The 26,998-nt window shown below is 31.6% G+C and overlaps 2 protein-coding genes across 2 annotated transcripts; both read right to left on the reverse strand.

Moving 5' to 3' along the window:
• Window positions 1–5,872: 5,872 nt before the first annotated feature.
• LOC115722683 (putative disease resistance RPP13-like protein 1) lies at window positions 5,873–9,789 on the reverse strand. The gene is made up of 3 exons (XM_061104237.1): window positions 9,681–9,789; window positions 6,347–6,414; window positions 5,873–6,223 (listed from the first exon to the last, which is right to left on the reverse strand). Exons 1-3 carry the CDS (start codon window positions 9,787–9,789, stop codon window positions 5,873–5,875), a joined length of 528 nt encoding a protein of 175 aa, XP_060960220.1.
• A 9,957-nt stretch (window positions 9,790–19,746) lies between these two features.
• On the reverse strand, window positions 19,747–22,553 carry LOC115722773 (pyruvate dehydrogenase (acetyl-transferring) kinase, mitochondrial). The gene is made up of 6 exons (XM_030652082.2): window positions 21,807–22,553; window positions 21,428–21,692; window positions 20,777–20,957; window positions 20,537–20,684; window positions 20,108–20,324; window positions 19,747–20,011 (listed from the first exon to the last, which is right to left on the reverse strand). The coding sequence occupies exons 1-6, from the start codon at window positions 22,044–22,046 to the stop codon at window positions 19,953–19,955; spliced, it is 1,110 nt and encodes a 369-aa protein (XP_030507942.1). The 5' UTR covers window positions 22,047–22,553; the 3' UTR covers window positions 19,747–19,952.
• Between the last annotated feature and the right edge of the window lie 4,445 nt (window positions 22,554–26,998).

Genomic DNA, 26,998 nt, shown 5'->3' on the forward strand with positions numbered 1-26,998 from the left:
AAATCGATTGTTCTTGAGTTTTTTTTTGCTTTTGCATCTCGTTCTACTTCTTCTTGTTTCATATATGCCGTCCACTACTAATCCTCCTCAATTTCATCTTGTTGTCTTCAATCACAAGTTTTTTGTCAAGCTTGACAATAACAATTTCCTGTTATGGCATCCTCAGGTGTTGTCTGCCATTAAAGGTCATCAACTCTTTGATTACATCTCTGACAAACCTCCTTGGATGAAGTTTTTTTCTGAACAAGATCAATTTTTGAATCGAATCAATCATGTATATCTTTAATGGGAGCAACAAGATCAGCTGTTTTACTCCTGGTTACTCTCCTCCATGATCGAAGGTGTGCTCACTCGTGTTGTTGGTAGTGACACTTCTACTCAGATATAGAATACACTCGAGGTTTATTTCTCAACTCAGACTTTAGCTAAGATCGATCAATTTACTAATTAGTTGAAGAATATCAAAAAGGAGTAATACATGCTTCAAAACTTAAAAATAATATTAACTCGTGAACTATGTAAATTTAACTATAAAACTATGTAAAAATATTTTGTATTTATTTATTATTTTCATCTCTTTATTTTTTGAATTTATTAGAATAAGTTGACAAAAATTTGTGTTAACAATATGTATTAAATTTGTAAATTATTATTTTTTTATATTAAAATATTAATTGTACGCATATTATTTTAAAACTACATATATATATATATACTAGATTGAAGTTACGTGCAGTGCATGCACGTATGTTAACTTTTTTTTTTAATAAATAATGTTTTATATATATTAATTATTAAAACAGAATGTTTATTATGATTCGATTATATAATTATTGATAATGGAACTCCCTGTATTATTTAGGATTAGTTACTTAAGCTCAATAAAAATAAAAATAAAATTAATAAAAAATATTAATGCATCAAAAATCAAAATGTTTTTCAGATAATATTTTATATCTTATATATGATATGGGCTATAATATAATACAAAATTAATCTCACTCAAACATGTCAAGTCTTTGAACTAAAGTAGACAAAACCAAAATAGAAATGCACTCCATGGTGATTGGTATAAACACAAATTAACGTTTTAAAAAAAAAATCTATATATATAGTGTTTTTAAAATATAATATTAATTGATAAGTTACGCCAAGAACACAATATATAAAAAATTTAGAAATTTAAAACAAATTTACCTTATATTAAGCACAAAGATTATAAATAATAAATTAAGTTTGCACATAAAATATGTTCTCTTGCATTCTCGTGCTAGATGAGGTTACAAATACATTTAAGATAGATTATAAGAAAAGAAAATAACTAAAGTAATAATTTACTTTAGTGAGTATGTTAAATTAGAATTTTCTTTTCTGTAGAATATATTTTATATGTAAATAACTATAGATATGAAGAAAGAATAACAGTGTAAATATACATAAAGGTTTACTAAAACTGATTAAACGACGCAAATAAAAATAAAATTGCCAAAGAAATATAACAGATTTTTTATTTAAATAAATGATGGAAAAATACTTCCTTGAAGAACTCGTGAGGGAGGTCTACAAGAATCCCAGCTCCATCGCCAGTATTAGTTTCACAACCACAAGCCCCTCTATGTGTCATTCGAATCAACATTTCCAGTGCATCCGTAATCTACAGTACCACAATAAAAGTGAAAATATCTCATAAAAAAAACGTGTAAATTTTTTAAAAAAAATAACAAAAAAATATCAAAAATTAGGGATATACAGTTTGTTAGAGAGATATGTGGGTAAGATGATTTTTTTTAATTTAAAAAAAGATTGTTTAATTTTTTGGGTTTAATTATTGGATTTATTTATTAACGTTTGTTAACGGGAGATCAAACCTATTAACATGGTTAAAATTTAACAGAATATTCTTTTATTTTTAAGGTATATTCTGTTAAACCAATAAACCAAAAAATGTCGTTAGATAAGTACTTTTAATATATAAAGATATATATATAGATTTGATTGAATGTTACTTTTACCCACACAAGTATAAATTATTGAATCAAATTGAATATTTTATTAGCACTATTATTCTCATGTACATAATACATATATATACATGTTATGTTGTGTGTTTTGTAACTGATTTTGTGAGTTGTGGACCCATATTCACACATTATATCTCTTTTTGCTGCTGCACATGGGGCATGCCAAGAAGCGTGGGTGTCCTTATACAATGCAACACCATTTTTCTCAAAAGGAATGCGACTCCACTTTAGTATGGTCATCCAAATATTTTACTTTAAAATAAAATATATAAGATGGAAATTCAATTACATCAACTAAAATTTTATTTTTTCTATTCACTACACATTTATATTATATTATACATTAATTTTTTTATATTTTTCTTCATACCATTTAAATAAGGGATTATTTCACAAAAACAACAAAAAAAAAATTACAAAAATACAATTTTAGGAAATTTTAAACATTTTTACAACTTTTTGATTTTATTTATAAAAAATGCAGGCTTTTTATATTGTACTCTTATTAATTTGTTGTTGATTTTTTGGTATTTGTATGTTATTTTTTGTTGTTATTTTGATGTTACTTTTATGTAGTTTTCTTATTATTTTCTAGTTGTTTATATGGAAAACTATAAAAATGTAAAAATATAAAAAAGAATTAAAACATAAAAATATAATTTTTTTACAAAAAAAATGGTGCCTTATGTAATTATCTTTTTAAATAATATATTTATAATACAAAAAATAATAAAATAGTATATATTACATAATGTTTATTTTTTTTACTCTTACAAATAAACAAAATGTATTAAAAAAAATAACAAAAAAATTTAGGTAAACATTAAAATTAATAAAAAATTGGGTAAATACCATTTTGGACCCTGTGTTTTGCAAAAGTTACAGATTGGACCATGTATTTTGTTAAATGACAAAATGGACCCTGTATTTTCTAAAATAGTAAAAATAGGACACTGAGCTTAATTTTTGACAACTTTTTTTTTAATACAACCAACTTGAAGACAATGCTTAATACGAACAGATACAAAAAATGTAAACAGTTTTGTCATAGCACTTTTAGATCGGATTATAATTAAATTTTATTTTGACAAAAAATCAATTCAGGGTCCTATTTGTACTATTTTAAAAAATACAGGGTCCATTTTGTCATTTAACAAAACACAGGGTCCAATTAGTAACTTTTGTAAAACAGAAGGTCCAAAATGGTATTTACCCTAAAAAAATTTAGCTATATTTAACTAAACACTATTAATAAGCTAAATTTTTGAAGTATTTTAATTTATCTATTGGATTTCTCTTCTCTTAACTATAATTTTACATTTGTAGTTATTTTACATTATTATTGTGAGTGATGTCTTAAGACTCAATAAAATTCATACAGTAATGATCTACATTAGACTTTGGGTTTGTATCTGATTAGAATTTCTCAAAAATTTTGTCAAACAACATAAAAAGTATAAAATTTACAAAATAACTATTTACAGTGTGCAACCATGCCTTGAAGGTCGTCCATGCCTTGAAGGTCGTTTTAAGGTGACATAGTGTAAGTTTCGCTTTTGCAATCAATGTTCTTACTTTGATTTTTTTTTTTTTTTAAGAGCATCAGTTCTTAAAAGATAAAAAATTTTAAATAGATTACTCCGCCTTAACTCAATGCCGACCCTGATTACAAACTAATGGACGATAAATGCATATGGAGTATGGACTCATACATAAAGCACAAAACTTGGTGAAAAAAAAAATAACTGTAAAAAATTTAAGAAGGCTGGTGGGTGATGAGAGTTTATTATATTAATATTCAAAAATCAATGACCTAACTGTTGAGAGTCACTGTGTAATCTCTAAACACCACAAGGAAGAAAAAAAGAAGAATTATATTCTCAAATATTTGACCACTTGTAAAAAGTTACTATAGCCTCCAATCCATGAGCTTGTTGATGCTACACATTTATTTATTTATTTATTTTGAGTAAAAAATAAACTTCATTAAACCATAATATCATTCAACATTACACCAAAGAATTTAGACGAACTAGAGTTGGCTCAAACAACACGTATAAAAGAGATAGCTCGAACAAGATAATAAGGTACTCTGTTTGTAGATCGTTTAACAAAATCTAAAGAAACATTCCCTAACTCTGAGCCAATAATTTCCTACACCACATTCGCCCATCCACGCTGCTTGATTCAACCCAAAGCCTCCTTAGTCCTCACACACCCCGATCGCCTCGGCCACTTGAGGAATTTCACCACTCCTCCACAATTAATGCACCAATGATTCCTTAAACAAGTGAGGTTTTTGTGTTTAGCATACCAAGAACTATCATTACCTGGCATGAAGTAAGAAGAATCAACTCTCATATCTTTGGTTCAAGTACAAAACATATTTGACCTGAAATGATCATATGACTAACTGTTTTAAGTTACAATTTTTTATTAAATGTTTCAACCAATTAAGTAGAAAAAAGGAATACAATTTTAGTTTATCAAACTCTACATAATTGATGTGCTTGATCTTTGGCCAATCTTCTCCTCCTTTCTTAAACCATTGCTTTAGCAAAGGACAATCATAGATTGATAAAAAAGATACAGAAATCGGCAGCCCTTCTTCAGGCCAGCATTGCAGCCGTTTACAATTATTAATATGCAAGTTTGTAAGGGAGGTGAGTTGTTGAAAGGCCTTGCCATTTAATGTTTCGAGGTTGTTGGAATACTCGAGATGAAGCCTAGTTAGAGTGATCGGAAGGAGCCCCTCGTCGGGAAATGAATCATCTACCCAACCACTAATTCTTAAGAACTCTAAAGAAGAGTTTATGCAGATCCCATTGCTTATAATTCTCAAAAAGTAATTCCAATCTCTCTAATTCAAGTATCTTTACTTTCGAGTGTGATCCCGGACCCGGTCTAGAAGCGATTCCAGCATTGTAATCCCTTGAGTTTGGGGAGCAAAACCATCATTTGATCACAAGTAGAGATAACATGGTAATCCAACATTAAGCTTTGGACAATTCCACAGACTAAATCTTTTAAGATGAGGGAATATTTGACCTTGTTGCATAGTCTCACTACTAAATCTAAATGACCACTCTTTCAATTCCAACATACTTGTAATTGTTAATTGTTCTAGAGAACTAAATTGAGGACCCTTGTCATGAATTATCTCATCATCATCACCACACAAACTTTCACATCCAAGTGGTGGTAAAACACAACAATTTTTACAATAGAGTAATCTGATTGATACTAAATTAGAAAATACAGAATCTCCAATCCAATCCGACAATGTTGTACCTCTATAATTTTGAATCTCAAGATGTTCCAAATTTGTATGTGGTCGAAGTGCATCAAGTATTTCTTATCCTAGCCTGTGAAGCTTCTGATGTTTTCCAACCCCGAAATGCAACGTAAATTATCAAGCTCTGCTACTCTTTTCATGTTAAACTCTTCACTATTTCTATCACTCAAAGCCACATTGGATAAGAAATTCAAGTGTTTGATATTGCAAGTTGATTAAGTTTTCAATCTTCTTTGGCAGTTGACAAAGGTTTCTACACTTTGACAATACCAAAGTCTGTAAATTATACAATGTACAAAGACAAGTCCAAGTACCTTGAATGTTGTGGATTGCCAATTGATTCAGGAAACTCCTTGATCAAAGATTCACTTAAAGAAAGTACTCTTTAGCAACTTCCTACTTTAAGCAACATATTGTACTTGAAAAAGTTTCTTAAGTAGTATAAGACTCATCATGTATGACAAATGACGGGTCATTGTTGAAAGATCAAGTAAATCATTATTCAAATCCAACCTAAAACAAAAATCACCTGATACAAGCATAGCTAAATTGTGTATTAGGTCATGCATTTGGAGATAAATTTTTCTCTTTCAAATTGATAATCTTTGGGAAATATGGAACAATACGCAAAACATTGCTTGAGATGTGAAGGTAAGTGGCGATAGCTTAACCATAAAGCTGGAAGAATGGAACCCTCCTTCATGTACAACTCCTCCCATGTGTCACTGATAAGTATGTCCTCTAATTTTTTGGAATTTGGTTCAGAACGCAATAACCCACCAAGAGATTTTACTGCTAAGGGAAGACCTTTGCACTTGTCCACAATTTTCCTATCAATTACTTGCAAATCTTGATAGTCATTGAGATCAAAGATGTTTCTGAAAGTTGACAAATAATTGCCAGCAATCTTCATTCATCAAAGTTTGTAGTTGATGAATATGTCCAGTCATAGTAGAGGCGACAGTTGTGCTTCGAGTAGTAACAATAATTCTACTTCCATGTGATCCAGACTCAAAACAACTCTTCAAACTGTCCTATAAGACTCGTTCCAAACATCATCAAGAATTTCTTTCCCTTCAATTCTTCCTTCAACCTCCTCTGAATTTCATTTGAGTTATCAATACCACTGAAATTCCGTATTTTAATATTCCCAGTTTGATTATTTAATTAAATGATTAATTAAATGCGGAATAATAAAACTGGTACTGAAAACAGTTTTCTGTAGTTACAGAATGCAACTCTGTAACTCCAGAGAAACCCAGAAAAACAAACAGTGCATAAAAGTAAAAACACACAAGATTTTTGTACGTGGTTTCAACAATCCTTTCAGATTGTTACTAGTCCACGGGGCCACGCCCAGAGATAAGATTCATTAGATCGGTATCAAAAATACAAAGTAATTGACTTATGCATAAATAGACTCCCTCTTATTGTATGCCGCAAGCTTGATGTATTCCACCTACTAACCGAATCTTGATAAAACTCCAAGAGCTCGAACTCCCTTCGATCACCTTGAAGAGTGCTTGAATCCTCCCGATTCAAGGCTTAAAGGCTATCTCCCGAAAGCCTATACAACCATCTCCCGAAGGTTGTGTGCTTGTATCCTCCCGATGCAAGACTTCAAAAGCAATCTCCCGAAAGCTTGTAAATACCCTTCTCCCGAAGGTGCACTGATGTTCTTCTTCGTTGTAGACTTGAATACAGACTCAAGACAATACAAACAACAAATAAACAGAGTAAGAGTAGAACAACTCTTCTCTACAAATCAAAGACTCTCTTTTCTAAGGATATGAATGAAATTCAAAGATACAAGAGAGGTACAAAACAAAGACACTCTTTCCTTAAGATATGAAAGCTATTCTAAGTGTATGAAAGAGATACAAAACCTAGCTACTATAAGATGTATTTATAATGAATATACATCTCATAGACAGCTTACATTCGGTCTGAACAAGACCTCAACCCACTAGAAACTTCCCTAAAATAATTCTTCAATCAGTCCAGGAATTTCCGTTTCTGTACATACAGAATCGTGGGCAGTAACTACAACTTTCCTTTTATAGAAAAGGAAAGTCTAGCTCCGGTTTTCTCTTCAAGAAACCTGATCTTAGAAAATGGGAAACTCAACACAAGATCAGATTACACAGCTGGTTAGATAAAAACGAAATGGGTAACCAAACTTACCATTTTTACCTTTTTTCCAAAAATAGGAAAGCTAGACAACTTTCCTTTCAAGTTTGATTTACACAAATATGGAAACCATATCAATTATATGCCAGCCGAAATATACATTAAATAATAAAATATTTTTGTCAATTAAATATGCCAAAAATGGAATTAACAATCTCCCCCTTTGGCACTTTGATTGACAAAACATTTTATTATGAGAAAACCTGCATCAAGTGTTAGAAACCAAAGCAAATAGCTTTTTAAAGATACAAGAGTATAGAAAATACTCCCCTTGCATGAAAGCTCTCTAACACATAAAACATATAACTTTTTTTGGACGGAAAAGCTTGCAAACCGAAGAACACAACTTTTTAAATGGAAAAGTGTTAAACCACAAACAACTTTTTAAACGGAAAAGTGTTAAACCACAAACAAGCAACTCCCCCTAAAACCAAGGGTCCAGAGTTGTAACAAAGAGTTCAATGAATCCAAAAAAAAAAAAATGACTACTCCCCCTTTTTGTCTATCAAGGAGCCAAAGATAACAAAAACAAACAAGAACAAAGTCATAAATTCAAATAAACATTAATAAAAAGCAAAAGATAAAAGATTGAACCACTTATTCATCATCATTGGGTCGGAAGTATTTCATGATGCTGTCCATTTTCCTAAGAAGCAGGGCCTGACTGGTCTCCATTCTTCCCAAACGCAAGTTGAATTCTGCCATTTCTGTAGGAGCAGAAGTGGAAGCAGATCCAGCAGCAGGATCATTTGTAAGACCAGGGGAAGCAGACCGAGCCTTTCTTTGAGCAGCTTTTCCTTGAGGAGGCTTCTCAGGAATTTTGAAAGTGGTTCCAACAGCAGGCATCTCAATTGATTCATTCTCAAGAATCAATTCCTCTTGATCAGATAAAATTTTATAGATTAAGTGAGGAAAAATGAGATTGAGCCTAGGTTTCTTACCCTTTCGAAGAGAGACAATTTGCTCCCAAATCATGTCAGCCAAATCAATTTTAGCACCAATTGAAACTTTATATAAAAAGAAAGCAAGTTCATTTGAAACATTTACCGGATTGGAGCAAGGAAACCAATTGGATAGGGCAAACCTCATGAGAGCAGCATGTTGATAGGTGAGTTGAGACATATGCATGGTGTCGGAGAGTTCAATTTCATTATCACCAGAGAGAAAACCGAACACCTTTTGACGATCAAACTCCACATCAGTTGGCTCAATTCCCATAGGCAAATTGAGAGCCTCAGCAACATCCTTCACAGTGAAGGAATACCAGTGTCCTCTGACAAAAACTTTGCCAAACATGAAAGAGTCCTCATCGAGAAACTCATCAGTGATGTTAGCATAAAATTCCTTCACAATTCTATCCACATACCCATCAAAACCGATCAAGGTATCTACCCATTGTCTTTCTTTCAACATGTTATACACTCCAAAAGGCTTATGAGCAATAACATTAAAATTTTTCTCCACAGTAAAATTCCTATTCTCATAGAATTTCATATCTCTAGCATGATCATTATAACAAAAATAATGAGAATGGGGCTTGAAGTTATCAAGAGAAATACCAGAGGGCCTCTTTCTTTTCTGTGGAAGAACAGGATTAGAGACAATGGGCCTTTTTCCTTTGTCCTTCTTTGGAACAGCAGGAGGGACTGGAGCAGATTCTGTCGTGACAGGTTCAGTTTCTGGTTCTTCACTCTCGGATCCAGAATCATCAACAACAGGAAGATCTTTGGGCACAAATTCTTCACTTGAATCGGACAAGCCCTCTGAATCATGATCCTCCTCACTTTCTTCTGGTTCAGAATCCGAGGAAGAGACCGAAGGGGGATTCTCCTTGAGATTTTTGCCCTTTGAAGATGAAGAAACCACCTTTTTCCCTTTGGATGCATTTTTAGGTTTAACCACTTCAGGTTTTGAAGGAGTGGAAACCTTGGACCTTGTTCGAGAACTCACCGTGGGCAAAGTCACCAAAGCTTGGTCGACATTAGGAGCACCATTCGAAGAAGAGGACTTCGACAATGTGTGATCGGATGAATGGGATTCATCATGATCACCCAACCCAGGTGTTGGAGAAGCAATAGGGGAGGCACCCACAAGAGGAGATGAAAATTTTGCCACAGATTTTCGAGCTTGGGTCTTCGATTTCTTGGCAGACTTCGTCGGAGCAGAGGACGAACCAGAAGCTCCGGTTGCTGGAGCAGGCGGCGCAGGCGGAGACACCGGTGAAGCAGAAGCAGAGCCACGAGTGGGCTTCTTGGATGGTTGGGCATTCTTAGTTTTGGCCATTTTTTTTTTCTTTGAAACCCTAGAACACAAACCCTCTTACTTTGAACAATGTTAGACTTTTGAGAGAAAACAATAAAAAGAGAAGAGAGAGATGTGATCGTGGGATAATGGGAAGTTGAGAATATATAACTTCCAATTTTAAATGCCCAAATTTTAAAAGAGACAAACTGAAAAGGAAGGTAACTTCCTTACCTTTGACCCACGTGTGGAGAGGAAAAAGGAAACCAAAAAAGGTTTTTCAAAATTTGGTCAATGTTTCCTTAAATGAAAAAAGGAAACCAACATTCCCCACAAAATCTAAGAATTTAAAGGCCCTTACCAAAACCGAAATTGCCACCAAAAAGGAAACCAACAAATAATTAATTATTTAATTACAAGTTTCCTATACACATCAAAAAGACCAAATCTCCACAAATAAAGGAAACATTCTAAATAAATAAATACAATTAAAACATGTTTCCATAAAATAAAAAAAAATAAAAGAAAAAATACATACAAGGATTCGAAAATGAATTCAAAAAAATATGCCCCCCTTTTTCTTTTATTTTTTAAAAAAATGCCCCCCAAAGAAAAAATGCAAATAATAAACAAGAGAACACACCAAGACACAAAAAGCACTAATCACCACTTAAGAGCAAAAATTGTGTCTAAGAACATAATGAAACATAAAAAAAATAACAAAATTTTTAACAAAGCTCACTTGACTACTCGATCACGAACCTTTTTTTTTATTTTTTATTTTTTTTTATTTTTTTTTTTTTTATATTTTTTTTTTTGATTAAAAGACAGAAAAATAAAATAACCTTGATATTTTTGCAACTAGAATTCACAATGTCCATTTGTCTTTGTCCCTGATGAAAAAATCAAACTCATAAGAATAATCAGAAATTATTTTATCAAACTAATGAAGTAATAGAATGACGTCATACCGGTTCACAGGAAAAATTGACTCCATCACCAAGAATATTAAAGCACATCAAACAGTATGTAATAGCTTTATAACACCATTTTCGAGAATAAACAAATTTTACCACAAACTGTGTCAAGCATTAGTGTGTGAAAGTGTAAGCAGGGAACATTGCCCAATTTGTCAAAAAGACTTTTTCTGATAAATTGTACCCATAGGAGACGCTGTCACACTACCTCAATGGTAGCCCTTTTCAATGGTAGCGTATCTTCTACATAACTCCTAATTACATAGTTCCAACTTACTCAGAGATGGCTTTCACACATTGAGATAGGTAGCTCTATTCATCCAATGGAGCTTGAACACACAGTTTTTTGAACAACATCATTCGAAAATGGTAGCTTACATAACACTGTTTGATGAACCTGAATATTCCTGTGAGGAGTGGACAATTTTCCTGACAAACCTGTATGACATCATAATATTACAACATTAGCAATAAAATAATGACTGAAATTCTTATAAGGTTGAAATTTTCTTCTAGGACAAAGACAAGACATTATGAACTCTAAGACAACTCAAATATCAAGGACTATGGAAAAATAAAAGCATTAAACAGTACAAACCCCTAAGGATTTCCTTAGAGAAATAAATCGGACCGAGTCAAGAGCTTTAGTAAAAATATCTGCAATTTGTTTGCTAGTTTCAACATATTCTAAGACAAGAGTTTTATTTTCCACAAGCTCTCTAATAAAGTGATGACGAATGTCTATGTGCTTAGTGCGAGAGTGTTGAACAGGATTCTTAGAAATGTTTATAGCACTAGTGTTATCACAAAAGATGGTTAAAGTTTTCAAATCAAACCCATAATCTGCCATCATTTGTTTCATCCATAACAATTGGGTACAACAACTACCCGCGAATGTACTCGGCCTCTCGCTTGTGGACGGAGAGATTGAGTTTTGCTTCTTGCTATGCCATGAAACCAAATTGTTTCCAAGATAGAAACATCCACCACTAGTACTTTTTCTATCATCGGCATTACCTCGCCCAATCAGCATCACTAAAGCAAACAAGGTTAGAATTAGTGTCTTTTGAAAACCAAATCCCAAAATCAATAGTGCTATTTACATAGCGAATGATTCTTTTCACAGCAGAAAGATGGGATTCCATGGGATTAGCCTGATAACGTGCACAAACACCAACACTATAGCAAATGTCAGGACGACTAGCAGTAAGATAAAGCAAACTTCCTATCATACTTCGATACAAAGTTTGATCTACCTTTACTCCTTGTTCATCTTTGCTTAATTTCAAAGTTGTGCTCATGGGAGTGTTGGTATGTTTGGCTTTCTCAAGGCCAAACTTTTTCACCAAATTCTTTGCATACTTGCTTTGAGTGACAAAAGTTCCCTCATCTGATTGCTTCACTTGAAGACCAAGAAAATAAGTGAGTTCACCTACCATACTCATTTCGAACTCCTTTTGCATTTGGGAAACAAAAACCTGCACTTCAGAGTTAGAGGTAGAGCCAAACACAATATCATCAACATATATTTGAGCAACAATCACATCAGAATTAATGTTTTTGATGAAAAGTGTTTTATCAACATTTCCTCTCTTGTAATCATGAGAAAGCAAAAATTCAGTTAGACGCTCATACCAAGCACGTGGTGCTTGTTTTAGACCATACAATGCCTTGTCTAACTTATAAACATGATCAGGAAAATGTGGATCCTCAAACCCTTTAGGTTGTTCCACATACACTTCTTCTTTTAACAGCCCATTCAAAAAACGGATTTGACATCCATTTGATACAATTTAATACCAAGAATGCAAGCTATGGAAAGAAGTAACCTGATCGATTCCAGTCTAGCTACTGGAGCAAATGTTTCATCAAAGTCAACACCCTCAACTTGAGTGTATCCTTGGGCAACCAACCTTGCCTTGTTTCGAATGATAGTGCCAAACTCATCACTCTTATTTTTGAAGATCCACTTGGTTCCAATGATGTTCACAAACGGTGGTCTTGGAATCATTTTCCAGACTTTGTTTCGAACAAACTGATGAAGCTCATCCTGCATAGCTAAAAACCAATCTTCATCCATTAAAGCTTCTTTTACAGATTTAGGTTCTAAAGAAGAAATAAAACATAAAAATTGAATTATATTGGCATATTTTCTTCTTGTAACCATGCTCTCATCCAAGTTTCCAAGGATGAGATCTGAAGGATGATTCTTTTTAACCCTGGAGGATGGTTCCCTCTGTATTGGATCAGTGATTGAATTTAAAGGATACTCGGATTCTTTTGTTGTTGGATTTTCTGTAGCAACAGATTCCTGCACAGTAACCTCGACGACTGCTTCTGAAGCTTCGTCAGGTTCCTTTTCCTCAGCAGCAGGCTTTTCAAGCAAATCTTCAATCTGTTCTTCTGTGGAAAACTCAGAAAAATCTTTTAGATCATCAACAACAACATTAGCAGATTCCATAATAGTTTGGGTTCTCATGTTATACACACGATATGCCCTACTATTTGTGGAATATCCTAAGAAAACACCTTCATCACTTTTAGAATCAAATTTACCAATGTAATCACGATCTCGTAAAATATAACACTTACATCCGAACACATGAAAGTGACTTACATTTGGTTTCTTACCGTTCCAGATTTCATATGGTGTTTTGTGAGTACCTGGACGCAAGAATACTCTGTTGATGGTATAGCAAGCAGTGTTAATGGCTTCGGCCCAAAGGCGCTTTGTGAGCTTCTTGCTATTCAACATTACTCTAGCCATTTCTGTTAGAGTACGATTCTTTCTTTCAACCACTCCATTTTGTGGAGGAGTTTTAGGAGCAGAAAATTCATGAGAAATACCGTTAGCTTTACAAAATTCATCATATACGGTATTTTCAAATTCCTTACCATGATCACTCCTAATCCTAACAATTTTGCCAATGTTACAATCTTTTTCAACTAGTAATTTCAAACACAGAGATTGGAAAGCTTCAAAAGTATCAGATTTTTCTCTCAAAAAATCCACCCATGAGAATCGAGAAAAATCATCAACACAAACAAAGATATACCTTTTACCATTTAAGCTTTCTACCTGGATTGGACCCATTAAGTCCATGTGCAAGAGTTCGAGAACTCTAGAAGTATTCACATCTGGGACACTCTTGTGAGAAATTTTCAGTTGCTTACCTAACTGGCATGGACCACATTTTCCCAATGACTCTTTACCTAGTTTAGGTAATCCTCGAACAATCCCTGAAACAGATAATTTTTTCAGATTTTTAAAGTGAATGTGCCCAAGTTTTTCATGCCATAGGTCAGTAACATTTTCAATGACAGAATGACAAGTGGCATGCGTAGTGAGAGTATAACAATTATCACTAGATCGCAGCCCTTGTAACACAATTTCATCAAGAATATTATATACATAGCAATGATTGCTATCAAAGCTCACAGTATAACCCTGATCACAAATCTGACTAATGCTAAGTAGATTAGCTTTTAGTCCTTCAACCAACATGACATTCTTTAGTTTAGGAAGCCCTTCGAACTTGAGAGTTCCCATTCCTATGACTTTACCAGTAAGACCGTTACCAAATGTAACTTCTCCACAGTGCATTGGTCTTATGTTCACAAGAAATTCTTTTTCACCTGTCATGTGTTTGGAACAACCACTATCAAAATACCACATGTTAGAAGCAACAGTTTTAAAACAAGTAGAACCTACCAAGCATTTGTTTTTGACAACCCATTTCTGTTTTTGTAAAACATGTTTATTTCCAATGTAATTAGATTTAAACATGTTATGCATGGTTATGCATTTAGGTCGAATGTGACCTTTTACTCCACAAAAATGGCAAATAGGAATGAAACGTCTTCCTTTCCCTTTGAAATTGTCAAACTTACCGTGCTGCTTCTTTTCTGTAGCAACAGAGTGCTTTCTTTTGTCGAGACGAAACTGCGAGGTAGAAACAGCTTCTTCCCGAAACAAAACTATTAGTGGTATTAGACACGGAGTTGATTTGGAACATAACCCACCCAAGCATGATTAGTTTGGCCAGATTTTTGAATTTTTTCAAAGATGGTGGAACCTGGATTTAACATTTTAACATTCTTTTTAATGTTATCAATTTCCTTGGTTAAAGAAATAATTTTTGATTCTTTTAAAGACAATTCAGATTCACAACATTTGAGTTTATCTTCCAACTCATTAATGTTGTTACACAAAATTTTATTATCTTTAACCAGGGAGCGATTTTCAAAGACTAGTTTCCAACCACTTACCAAACATTACCTTGTAGGATTCAATCATGGAATCCTCATCAATTTCTGACTCATCTGATTCGGATATGGATTCTTCCTTGTTGTCATTGATCAGGATATTGTTCAAGCAAATGCTTTTTCCTTTTTCCTGCAAATTTCTTGACAAAACACTTGTTAGGACAACTTTTTCTTTTTCATCCTCACTACTCTCAGAATCATCACTCCAAGTAACATTCAATCCCTTTTTATTTTTCTTTAAGGTATTAGCACATTCGGATTGAGTGTGACCAAAACCTTCACATTCTCTGCATTTAATACCCTTTTTATTGTTAGATGGAAAAGGTTTAGAGGGAATGTTACCAGAAATGTTACCTTTTGGGTTCTTTGAAAAGAACTTTTTATTTCCACCAGATTTCATGAATTTTTGGAAATTTTTTGCCAATAGAACCATTTCATCATTATTTTCATCATCAGAAACAATATTTTCAGAAGCATTAAAGGCAATACCTTTGCTTTTCTCATTCGAGAGATTTTGCTTACTCTTTTTCTTGATTTGTTGATTCAACTCAAAGGTTCTTAAAGATCCCATGAGTTCCTCAACCTTCATTTTGCCAAAATCTTTTGCCTCTTCCATTGCAAGCAATTTTGTATCAAACCTGTCAGGAAGAACTCGAACAATTTTTCGAACCAAGACAGATTCATCTAGTTTTTCTCCCAAGGCAAAAAACTCATTAGAAATATCAGATAATCTTTCATAGAAATCATTTAAAGTTCAGTATCTGACATTCTCAATTCATCAAATCTAGTTTGAAGCATGGTAAATCGTGATCTCTTTACATCAGCAGTACCTTCAAATTGAATTTGAAGGATTTCCCATGCTTCTTTTGCAGATTCACAAGATGAGATTAATTTAATAAAACCTTCACCAACACCATTAAAAATAGCATGTAAAGCCTTATTATTATAACCAGACAGTTTTTCATCTTCAGTGGTCCAACTGAGTTCAGATTTTACCTGAGTATTACCTTTTTCATCATTTTCAGTAGGTTGAGACCAACCTGTAAGAATAGCTCTCCATGCTTTCTCATCTTGCGATTTGATGAAAGCTCTCATCCTGACCTTCCAATAAGGATAATTCGACTCATTCAATAGAGGAGGTCTAGAGATGGAACTTCCTTCTGCAAACAAAGACATCTCACACAAAACAAGTTAAACGGAATAACCTCAAGATCTCACTAAGAATTTAGTGACTTGCTCTGATACCAATTGAAATTCCGTATTTTAATATTCCCAGTTTGATTATTTAATTAAATGATTAATTAAATGCGGAATAATAAAACTGGTACTGAAAACAGTTTTCTGTAGTTACAGAATGCAACTCTGTAACTCCAGAGAAACCCAGAAAAACAAACAGTGCATAAAAGTAAAAACACACAAGATTTTTGTACGTGGTTTCAACAATCCTTTCAGATTGTTACTAGTCCACGGGGCCACGCCCAGAGATAAGATTCATTAGATCGGTATCAAAAATACAAAGTAATTGACTTATGCATAAATAGACTCCCTCTTATTGTATGCCGCAAGCTTGATGTATTCCACCTACTAACCGAATCTTGATAAAACTCCAAGAGCTCGAACTCCCTTCGATCACCTTGAAGAGTGCTTGAATCCTCCCGATTCAAGGCTTAAAGGCTATCTCCCGAAAGCCTATACAACCATCTCCCGAAGGTTGTGTGCTTGTATCCTCCCGATGCAAGACTTCAAAAGCAATCTCCCGAAAGCTTGTAAATACCCTTCTCCCGAAGGTGCACTGATGTTCTTCTTCGTTGTAGACTTGAATACAGACTCAAGACAATACAAACAACAAATAAACAGAGTAAGAGTAGAACAACTCTTCTCTACAAATCAAAGACTCTCTTTTCTAAGGATATGAATGAAATTCAAAGATACAAGAGAGGTACAAAACAAAGACACTCTTTCCTTAAGATATGAAAGCTATTCTAAGTGTATGAAAGAGATACAAAACCTAGCTACTATAAGATGTATTTATAATGAATATACATCTCATAGACAGCTTACATTCGGTCTGAACAAGACCTCAACCCACTAGAAACTTCCCTAAAATAATTCTTCAATCAGTCCAGGAATTTCCGTTTCTGTACATACAGAATCGTGGGCAGTAACTACAACTTTCCTTTTATAGAAAAGGAAAGTCTAGCTCCGGTTTTCTCTTCAAGAAACCTGATCTTAGAAAATGGGAAACTCAACACAAGATCAGATTACACAGCTGGTTAGATAAAAACGAAATGGGTAACCAAACTTACCATTTTTACCTTTTTTCTAAAAATAGGAAAGCTAGACAACTTTCCTTTCAAGTTTGATTTACACAAATATGGAAACCATATCAATTATATGCCAGCCGAAATATACATTAAATAATAAAATATTTTTGTCAATTAAATATGCCAAAAATGGAATTAACAACCACATTTGTTGGAAGTGACTCCCTCAAAGATCTCTTCCGTTATCTTCGAAATATCAAACTCATCTGATAGAGTAACACATACTCTTAGCCCAAAATGCTTTTGTACTTGATTATCATCATAAACAAGTTGAGCAAGAGTAGATTTACCCACACAACCCATCCCAACATGGATGACAGAAATCCCATTACATTCTTTTAGCAACATGTCGACAATGACTTAAGGAGTAGGTGTCCTTTGAGAAGGTTTGGATTGAGAACCTTCTCTCAGGCTAAGAGCATCTTTTTGATCAACAAGAATCTTAAGCTTACAAAGAATCTCATTTCCACCAAGCTTAACAGATTTATTGAATTCAGACATGAAAATTGACATAGATTTCAATTGGATAAATACCTGGGTAGCTTTATACTTATCTTATAGTAAAATTAAAAATTTAGCCAACCAAAGTAAAAAGAACTAGCTTTTACTTAAATAAGCAAGCTTATTTGGCATATAGATTATTTGGCACATAGGATTAGACTGGACTAAACTAGATTATTCACTAGTCTAGTGTTCGGTCATGTTAGAGGATTGAATAACATATACAATTAATCTCATTTGTGTGGAATTATTTATCCTATCTAGCAATATGGATAAATAACCTTACTAGTAGAATTATTTTTTTTATTATCAAAATTTTATTTATTAAAATTAATAAAAATATACAATTGAGTTAATAACCCTGCTAGCAAAATTAATAAAATTTTGTTTATACAATAATTATTTATTATTAAAATATATTTTAAATTTAATTAGTCTTAATTTATTTCTTTATATAAAAAAAAATTACATTCGGCATAATTCAATCTAATCCGGTCAAATTCTATTCCAACGTGCCAAACAAACCCTATACACTTATCTAATTTGTTCTGCAATTTTTTTTTTATAACTTGGTTCTCAAATGTACTAAGTTATACTATAGTACTGTGTATATTTATTTACTTCATATTTTGTTAGAAAAATTTATCAGCACGTATCATTACTCATAAGTCCAATTAGTATAAGAGAGTAATGAATAATGATTAGTATCTAAAAAAAATAAAAACAAACTTTGCCAAAGTAAATTTTTTTTAGTTTATTTTAGAAAAGATCAATCACACTAGAGTACTCACAACAATATTTTCAAAATAACTCAAAAAGTAAAAAATAAAAAAATATGTGTTAAAATTATGTTTGATCAGTGAACTAAAATAACTCAAAAATTTTACATTATAAACAGTGTTTCTCTCCATGTAGAAAAATATTATTCATTCTTTAAATAATATTTTAATTTCTTTCTCTTTTCTTTCTATTTTTTCATTTAATATTTTTAATTTTTTTTTTTTTGTTTATATAAGTAACATATAATATTTAAATGATATAGAAAAAAAAATTAATATATGATATAATGTAAAAATGTGAAGTGGAATAGAAAAAATAAGATTTTAGTAAAGCATTTTGAATAATAAAGTAGAAAAAGTGATGGGAGTGCTCTTAGTATTTTCATGAAAATTAATACTAATACAATTTAACACTGAACACAGAACAAGTGTACATGTAATTTATAATGAAATTATGAAGCTATCTCTATCAAGGAAAATTCAAACTCGGTCCCTACTTGATAGCTGAACTTGATATAAATACATTACTCTCTTGAGAAAATGAATGAATGGCTTATGGCTATGGCTTTGCTTCTTCTGTATTTAAGATAAGTATGAAACTTCAATGGACTAATTAATAAGTGTGTACTTTAGGTAGTTCAATCTTGCAATGAACAATAAATGCATATATAGACTAAACTTTAAAGCACAAACTTTGAGAAAAATGAAAAATCTAAAATTTAAATGTAAAATATTCAATCAATGGCCTCACTGGTTTTGGAAGAATTTCTTGTGAGTTTCAGAGTCAAAAAAAAAGAACAAGGAATACAACAAGCATTATTATTAGGCACCAGTAGTGTCCAACACTTTCTATATGTGACGCCTTACAATTAGTTAATAATATTTTCTAAAAATTATTTTCTTAAATTACACCAATAACGATACAACACCGAGGAACCTTTTACTCTACAATAATTAAAAACTCAGAAAATGGAAAATCCATATGTATTGGGAAAAATCATATCTATGTTATAGGTTAGTTGGGAGAAATAGCACTATAGATTTGTATTATTAACTATACCCTCCATAATTTAACACTTAACAATTACTACTATTGTAGAGTGGGCTCAACTATAAATCTACTATTGTAAAAGATAACAACAACAATTATTAAAATTGTCTTTTTGCAATTGGTTGAGAAGTAAATAAATAGTATGTTCATCATACACTTTTGTGAAGAGCACATAAAGAATATTCACAACTGCTCTTTCTTTTTTCTCTCTCTCTCTTTTCTAAATTACCAGAATCAACAAATGACAAGCAAATAAAAAGAACCCTTTTCACAATTACATTTTTATGTATGGAGAGTACTTGCTTACTTATGGCAAAGGTTCCTGTGAATCTCCCAAGCGAGAAAGGTGAAGATATGCATCAGTTCCTGTTTAAGCACCACAACACGAAAATGTATACAATCATATCAGGAATTGAAGATTTTCATATTCAAGTAAAGAAGTTTGAATTCAACTCAACTCACCATATCCTTCCATGGAGATAATCTGCAAATCTCCTCCAAAATATCGAGCATACAAGCGACTTATAGGGAGCCCATATCCATATCCAGCCATGGTGACCACTGTATCAGCCATCCCGAGATCAGCATGCTCGTCCAGAGGGTTTTTAGCAGTACTGTAAAGATAAGTGAAGATTTTGGGGAGACCACTTCTGGGAATGCCACCCCCTTCATCTGAGACCTACGAAACAAACCACATTATCTTGTTTAAGCAAGCAGACAAGCATTAAGGCACTAAAGTTGGCTTTCGTTTAACTTTTTAGAGCTAAAAGCTGAAATTACCCGACCAGCAACATATGTGCTTTGGGAGCTCGATAAGTGCAAAAACAGCTTTTAAAAGACCAGCCTAAAGTTGGTGTTTTGTAATGTGGGAAAGTTCTGAAATTTGAGTACCTTAATAGTAACATCCTCAATTCCATCTGCAACTATAATTCTAATGGGAGGTGGAAGTTTGTCTGAGTCCAAGAAGCGTTCTTGGACTGCACGCAATGAGTTCTTGACCAACTCAAACACCATAAGATGCAAGTGTGCCGGGACATAGCTGGTATAAGCAGGCTCATATCATATGTTCATATCATAATAAAATCATCAGAGAGCATAATAAGATTTGATTATGATAACGATTTTACTTACGGGAAAGTAAAATCAGGATCTCCATAGATGTTAACATCAGGAGCAGAGCCATACTCACGTAGGCATATGCAACGGGCATCTTCACTGGCTTGCTGTGCAACCTCAACAGGAGACATTCTTGTGTTAATATAACCCACACAATGAGGTGGTGGATTCGGATTGTGCAATTCTACATGCTGACCTGAGTATTTCAGTTTATTATTATTATTGGAAAATTCTTTATTATTCAACAATAAAATATGTTGACATGAGGAGAACAATTTACTAGTTATATCACCCGCAATTGCCTGAATCTCAAACAACCAAATATTTTCAACATATTATAAATAATTTACAGATGAAAAATCAAAAGCTAAATTTGCAAAACTAACAATGTGAAATACTAAAATTTGTCAAATTATCTCACTTAATTTACTTCTTTAGTAGTTTACCATAACATAGTGTAATTCATGATCGTTTCTGGGACCATATAAAGATATTTTGCTGATAAAAAGACTATTTTTACAAAAGCTCATAATTGAACTATATTTTGGACATTATAAACTATTATTTTCTGAAAATTTAAAGTTAATCCTAAATAATGTACAGCATAAGTAATGCAATTATTATTATGAAAAAATTGAAGAAAAAGTTTAAAGAAGAAGATGATACCAATGAGCATTCGAATCCCAATTCTTGACATGTAAAAGCGATCAAGAAATTGATGAATCTCATGAATATCTTGATTAAGAGTCCGAGTAGGAATAGAGATTTCTTTCTTCAACTGTTGAACACCCAAAGCCATCATAGGAACCACATTATTGTGTCTCACTTTGATGGCTTTAATCATTTGTGTAAAATCCCTTTCGTCATTTGCATCTTTTATCTCCGGAAAAGATCTCAGATCACGGAACGAATCCAAGTACCAATCTCGAACCTATTTTATTAAAATTCAATTAGGAAGTGGGTCAGAGAATCATCACACCAAATTCACAATATTATAATAATAATAATAATTAATTAATTATTAAAGGTTGAATCTTTATCTCACCTTCAAAACAGCAGGCTTATGAGAAAGACCATAAGGAAGAGTATCAAGCTCAATAGCTCGCCTAGCAATCCGAATGGGAAGCTCCTTGTGTAGAAATTGAGCAGAGATTAGCAAATTTCTTTGAGTGGGTTTTGACCCAAATTCCATCATGTACCTCAAACTAACCCCTGTCTGTTTCATGCAACCCCATTTCTGTACTTCCTCTATCAATCTCTTCGAGAAAGACTCCAACGCCGCCATTTCCGACCCAAAACCAGAGCTTCAATATCTCTTCACTACTAACTATGCTACCAACATGAGATGAGACTCAAAAGAACAAAAAAATCAATCGAATCCCAATAATTCAAGGGTTAGATAGATAAAGTGAGAGAGAGAGAGAGGTTCTCACTGGGTGGTGTGGGTGGTGGTGGTGTGGTGATGCTCTGTGGTCATGGTGGTGGTGCCATGAAAATGACTAGTCTTCCTTTCTTTCTTTCTTTCTTTCTTACTTTGAAAACTGTATTTAAAAACGTGTCCCTAACGGATCGACACGTGGCGTACTTTTCTTGTTTAAGGGCCGGCCTTGTAATTTTTATTGGATTCTAAGCTAGGCCCATCCAAAAACTTGTGGCTTAGTTAACTTCTCCTCTCTCTCTCTCTCTCTCCTCTTCTTCTTCTTTTGGTCTAATTTTTCAAAATGTGTGGTGAAAAGTGAATAACTTTACTTGTTTGGATTGGTTTTTAATTTTATCTTCCAAACTCTATTGTTACTCGTACAATAGATATGTGCAATCATTTAGGGTATGTTTGGTTGTAGGGTTGGTAATTTGTGTTTATCGGGTTTTTTTCGTATTGTGTTGAGATTTATGTATTATAAGTATACGATTGATTTAAACACAATTCGCTTAATAATTTTGTCAAAAAATGAAATCCAAACATGATTTTTGTAACTTATATTATTTTAACACACCATATTAATAATTTATTTAATACGTTTATAATATATTTAACACATTTATAATTTGTTAAACTGTTAAATAACTTTAAATGGGTCATTAATATGTTGATTTGGTATGACTCGTGTCAACCCAAACACAACTTATTTATTAAATAGGTTAGACACTTTAATTATTTAAAAATAACTCAAACTCATGTAAAACGAGCCTTGAATCATGTTATCATATTTGACCTATTTTTTCGTCTCTATTTAATACTTGGTAGTATGTGTGATGAATAGGGTGACTAGTAATTTTTTACTTTCTTGTTTGGTATTAAAACAAAATGAAAAATGATGAGTATAAAGTTTATATATATAATACATATTTTTCTTTTATTCTTTTTGTCCTTTATTCAAATTTTTATTTTTATTTTTATTTTCAGAATAATTCAAAATACAAAAATAGGAGGAAGAGCTTATCTTTCTATCTATTCCCTTCATTGTATTTTTTTTCTTACCAAACAATGAAGTATTTCTCTCGTCAATCTCATTTCCCTTCTACCCTCGTCATTCTTCCGAAATTTCTTTTTGCCAAGCATAGTGTTAAATATTAGTCGCGTTTTTAGATAGGAGATATGTGGCCCTCTGCTAAGGCCTAATAGGTTTCAGGCCCATCACTTGGCCCAAGAAAAACAATGAAACAGTCTTTCTTGTTAATAAAGATAAGATCGTCTGGAACCCATATGAATCTCTAGATACAACTATTATACCTCAAATGGTTAAACTTATAAGAAACCTAATTTGTACATGAGTACCCTCAGTCTGATAGTGGAAACTGAACAGTTGTTCAGGAAAGTTTATAGTCTTAAAAGTTACTTATGTGACACATTATGATCTCGAGAAATCTAGGATTTATCCTCTCTACAAACATTTGGAAAGGCACATGGCCAAAAAGAGATTGTCTAATAGCTCAAAATAATGCTTGAACAATATATTTTACTCCATCATTGGGCTGATATTACATAAAAATCCTAGTACATCCCAAATTCATCCAACCCATTAAGGAAGGCTGCCTATTAATAAAGCACAATCACCTCCATGCAAAGGGTTCACAATCTAAAAAATACTATACAGAGTTGTAAAAAACTTCATTAATAAAAGTTTATAAAACTGTACTGTGGATTAAGGCTCGTTAACGCTTGAACCACGTTAAACATGTATGCAATTTTCTTTCTTAATTCTTTTTCTTTAGCTTAATCTCTAAAAATATCTAATTCTCAAAAATCTCGATAAACATATCGAAAAGGAGCAATTATAACATAAGTATTATTTTTGCTCTAATTAGTATGCATCTACTATTTTTTTGAAATATAACTTATGATATTAAAAACAAGTTTAAAATAGTCCATTGTACTTGTGTAAATAAAAGAAATGTAAACGTGCAACTAAATATTTAAATTATATAAAAATTATTTAATTTAAAATATATATGAGTGATTATTCAATAGTTACATTAAAAATATAGCTACGATGGTTACATTTTTATATGACGTGCTATAATATAATACTAATAGATAAAAGTTCTATTTTTAGATTCAAAATAATTATAATTAATTATATACTTGAAATAAATTATTTTTTAATTAAAATATTTAATAAGATATTTTTTACAACTAATATTTATAAATATTTTTTATTTTTTATTTATAAAGAAATAAATAAAATCAAGTTAGTATCAAATTACAGGTCCTACATTAATTATTTTTATTTAATTTTTAAAATAATCGCGACCGTTTAACAATGATCCAACAACTAAAATAAATATAACCACCATAATTACATATTTAATGTAAAGGTAAATACCATTTTGGACCCTGTGTTTTGCAAAAGTTACCGATCAGACTTGTTTTGTTAAATGACAAAATGGACCCTGTATTTTTTAAAATAGTACAAATAGGATCCTGAATTAATTTTTTGTCAAAATAAAATTTAATTATAATCCGATCTAAAAGTGCTATGAAAAAATTGTTTACATTTTCTGTATCTGTTCGTATTATGAATTGTCTTCAAGTTGGTTATATTAAAAAAAGAAATTGTCAAAAATTAAGTTCATGGTCCTATTTTTACCATTTTAGAAAATACAGTGCCTATTTTGTCATTTAACAAAACATAGGGTCCAATAGGTAACTTTTGCAAAACACAAGGTCCAAAATGATATTTACCTTAATGGTATATACTATTGAAATGTTGGCTTAATATTCTTTCATATATAAAAAAGATGGGTAAATATCATTTTCGATCATGTGTTTTGTAAAAGTTACAAATTGGACCCTCTATTTTGTTAAATGATAAAATGGACCCTGTATTTTCTAAAATAGTACAAATAGGACCTTGAACTGATTTTTTGTCAAAATAAAATTTAATGTCTATTAATGTTAGGAATTGTTTTCAAGTTGGTCGTATTAAAAAAAAAAAAGTTGTCAAAAATTAAGCTCATGGTCCTATTTTTACCATTTTAAAAAATATAATGTCTATTTTGTTATTTAACAAAACGGAGAGTCTAATTAATAACTTTTACAACACACAAAATTCAAAATTGTATTTATCCTAAAAAGATTGTTATAATTTTTGCAAACAATAAAAATAGAGACATCTCAATCAACATGAGGCAACAAAGAGGTTGTCCTAGTGTCCTACTATAAAATTTTGAGTATAATACTCCTCAAATTATTCATTTTAGGTATATTTTTACAAATTTTATCATCTAAGAATCTCCCAACAACTTTATCTATTTTCAGCATTTGATTTTTGTCTAGTAACCCATATTTACTTAGCTATAAAATAGGCTTTAGATGATGTAATACGTTTCATTCAATCAAGGTGATGATTAAAAAATTAAGATAATCAAATCAATAAGAATCTTTAGAATTTGAAAACAAAACGTAATGAAAAGCTCCTTTTTTGTTTTTTTGTTTCATCTTTTTTGGTTAAGGTTTTGAGATAAGAATAATATAGATGTTGAGTGAAGTTGGTATGGTATATACGCAAGTTTGACTCATATTTATTTGCCAATTAATTATTATTCCTATTTTTATTTCTATTTTTAATTGTGTTCATTACTCCTCACATGGACTCAAACAAACTATTTTGGTATTTAGTGGAAGAACAAACTCAAATTTTACTAATGCACTCACATCTCATGAGTTAAAATCGTTGAGAAAGTAAAAAATATGTTCTTAAAAAGGGGCTCCATCAATTGTGTGAAAATAGCTCAAAATTTTAACTATGAATTATTTATTCTTTAAATATTCTTTTAATAATTTTATTATTTTTTCAATTATTTTTCGTTTAATTTTTTTAAAATTTGTTTGGTTTTTATAATAAAATATAATGCTTAAATGGTATAGACAAAAAATAAAAATTTAATGTATGATGTAATGTAAAAGTATAAGATAAAATAAAATAAAAAAGCTAATTATAATTTTTGCCCATAAAATTTTTAAGACCGTTAAAAATCTCATATGAATTATTGAGACTGTTGGATTTAATGATTTTTTTTCAATTTTAGTTAGGAAAGTATAACAAAGATGAAAGTTCAAGGGGTTTGATTTGCTACATGTCAAAGTTCGAGGAAATGATTTGGTAGATATTAAAATTAAGTAAATGAGAATCACAGATTTTGTAAAATTGAATGAAACTAGACAAATGTCCTTAATTTAACAATCTCAATAGTTCAAATAAATTTTTAATTGACTAAAAATGTTCAAGGGTATAATTTAGTACTTATCAAATTTCACAAAGCAAAAATCTTAATTAGTCTAAAAAAAAGGTTTTAGTGAAGTATTTTGAAGAATTAATAGAATAGAAAAACTTATGTAAGTGATCTAATAAGGAATGAAATGAAGAACATCTTATTAAGAATGATTTTATCATATAAAATTAAAAATTAACCTAAAGTATATACATAAATTATAAAATGGAGAAAAAAAATTAAGTTGGGGTCATCAATAACTTCTCTTTCTCTTTAATAATCAATATACTTTTTCAATTGTGGTCACAAGTATTTGTTAGAGGTATTCAAAACTTATACATCACCCAATTTAAATAAGCTGTGCAAATTAAATCAAAAGATTGACTCAAAATGTAATTCGAAAATTTAGACTAGCCTAACGATTTTTTTTATTATTTATTATTTATTTTTATTTTTTTGAAAGAACCCAAGGAAAACTTAAATGGTCGTACATTGAGTGTTAAATATTATACAAGTTATAGTTAA

This window comes from Cannabis sativa, chromosome 9 (genome assembly GCF_029168945.1).
Source record: "Cannabis sativa cultivar Pink pepper isolate KNU-18-1 chromosome 9, ASM2916894v1, whole genome shotgun sequence".
NCBI lineage: Eukaryota > Viridiplantae > Streptophyta > Magnoliopsida > Rosales > Cannabaceae > Cannabis > Cannabis sativa.

Bases quoted from the DNA above. Each gene is read 5' to 3' on its own strand.
- LOC115722773 (XM_030652082.2), bottom strand. From the start codon at position 22,046: ATGGCGGCGTTGGAGTCTTTCTCGAAGAGATTGATAGAGGAAGTACAG. The intron at 20,958-21,427 runs GTATCATCTTCT...TGAAATACTCAG, and splicing joins TGGGATTCGAATGCTCATTG to GTCAGCATGTAGAATTGCAC. The intron at 20,685-20,776 runs GTAAGTAAAATC...TGCTTATACCAG, and splicing joins GATCCTGATTTTACTTTCCC to CTATGTCCCGGCACACTTGC.
- LOC115722683 (XM_061104237.1), bottom strand. From the start codon at position 9,789: ATGGCCAAAACTAAGAATGCCCAACCATCCAAGAAGCCCACTCGTGGC. The intron at 6,415-9,680 runs GTTCGTCCTCTG...AATGAAATTCAG, and splicing joins TCCAGCAACCGGAGCTTCTG to AGGAGGTTGAAGGAAGAATT. The intron at 6,224-6,346 runs GTTTGAAGAGTT...TGATGAATGAAG, and splicing joins GGAACGAGTCTTATAGGACA to ATTGCTGGCAATTATTTGTC.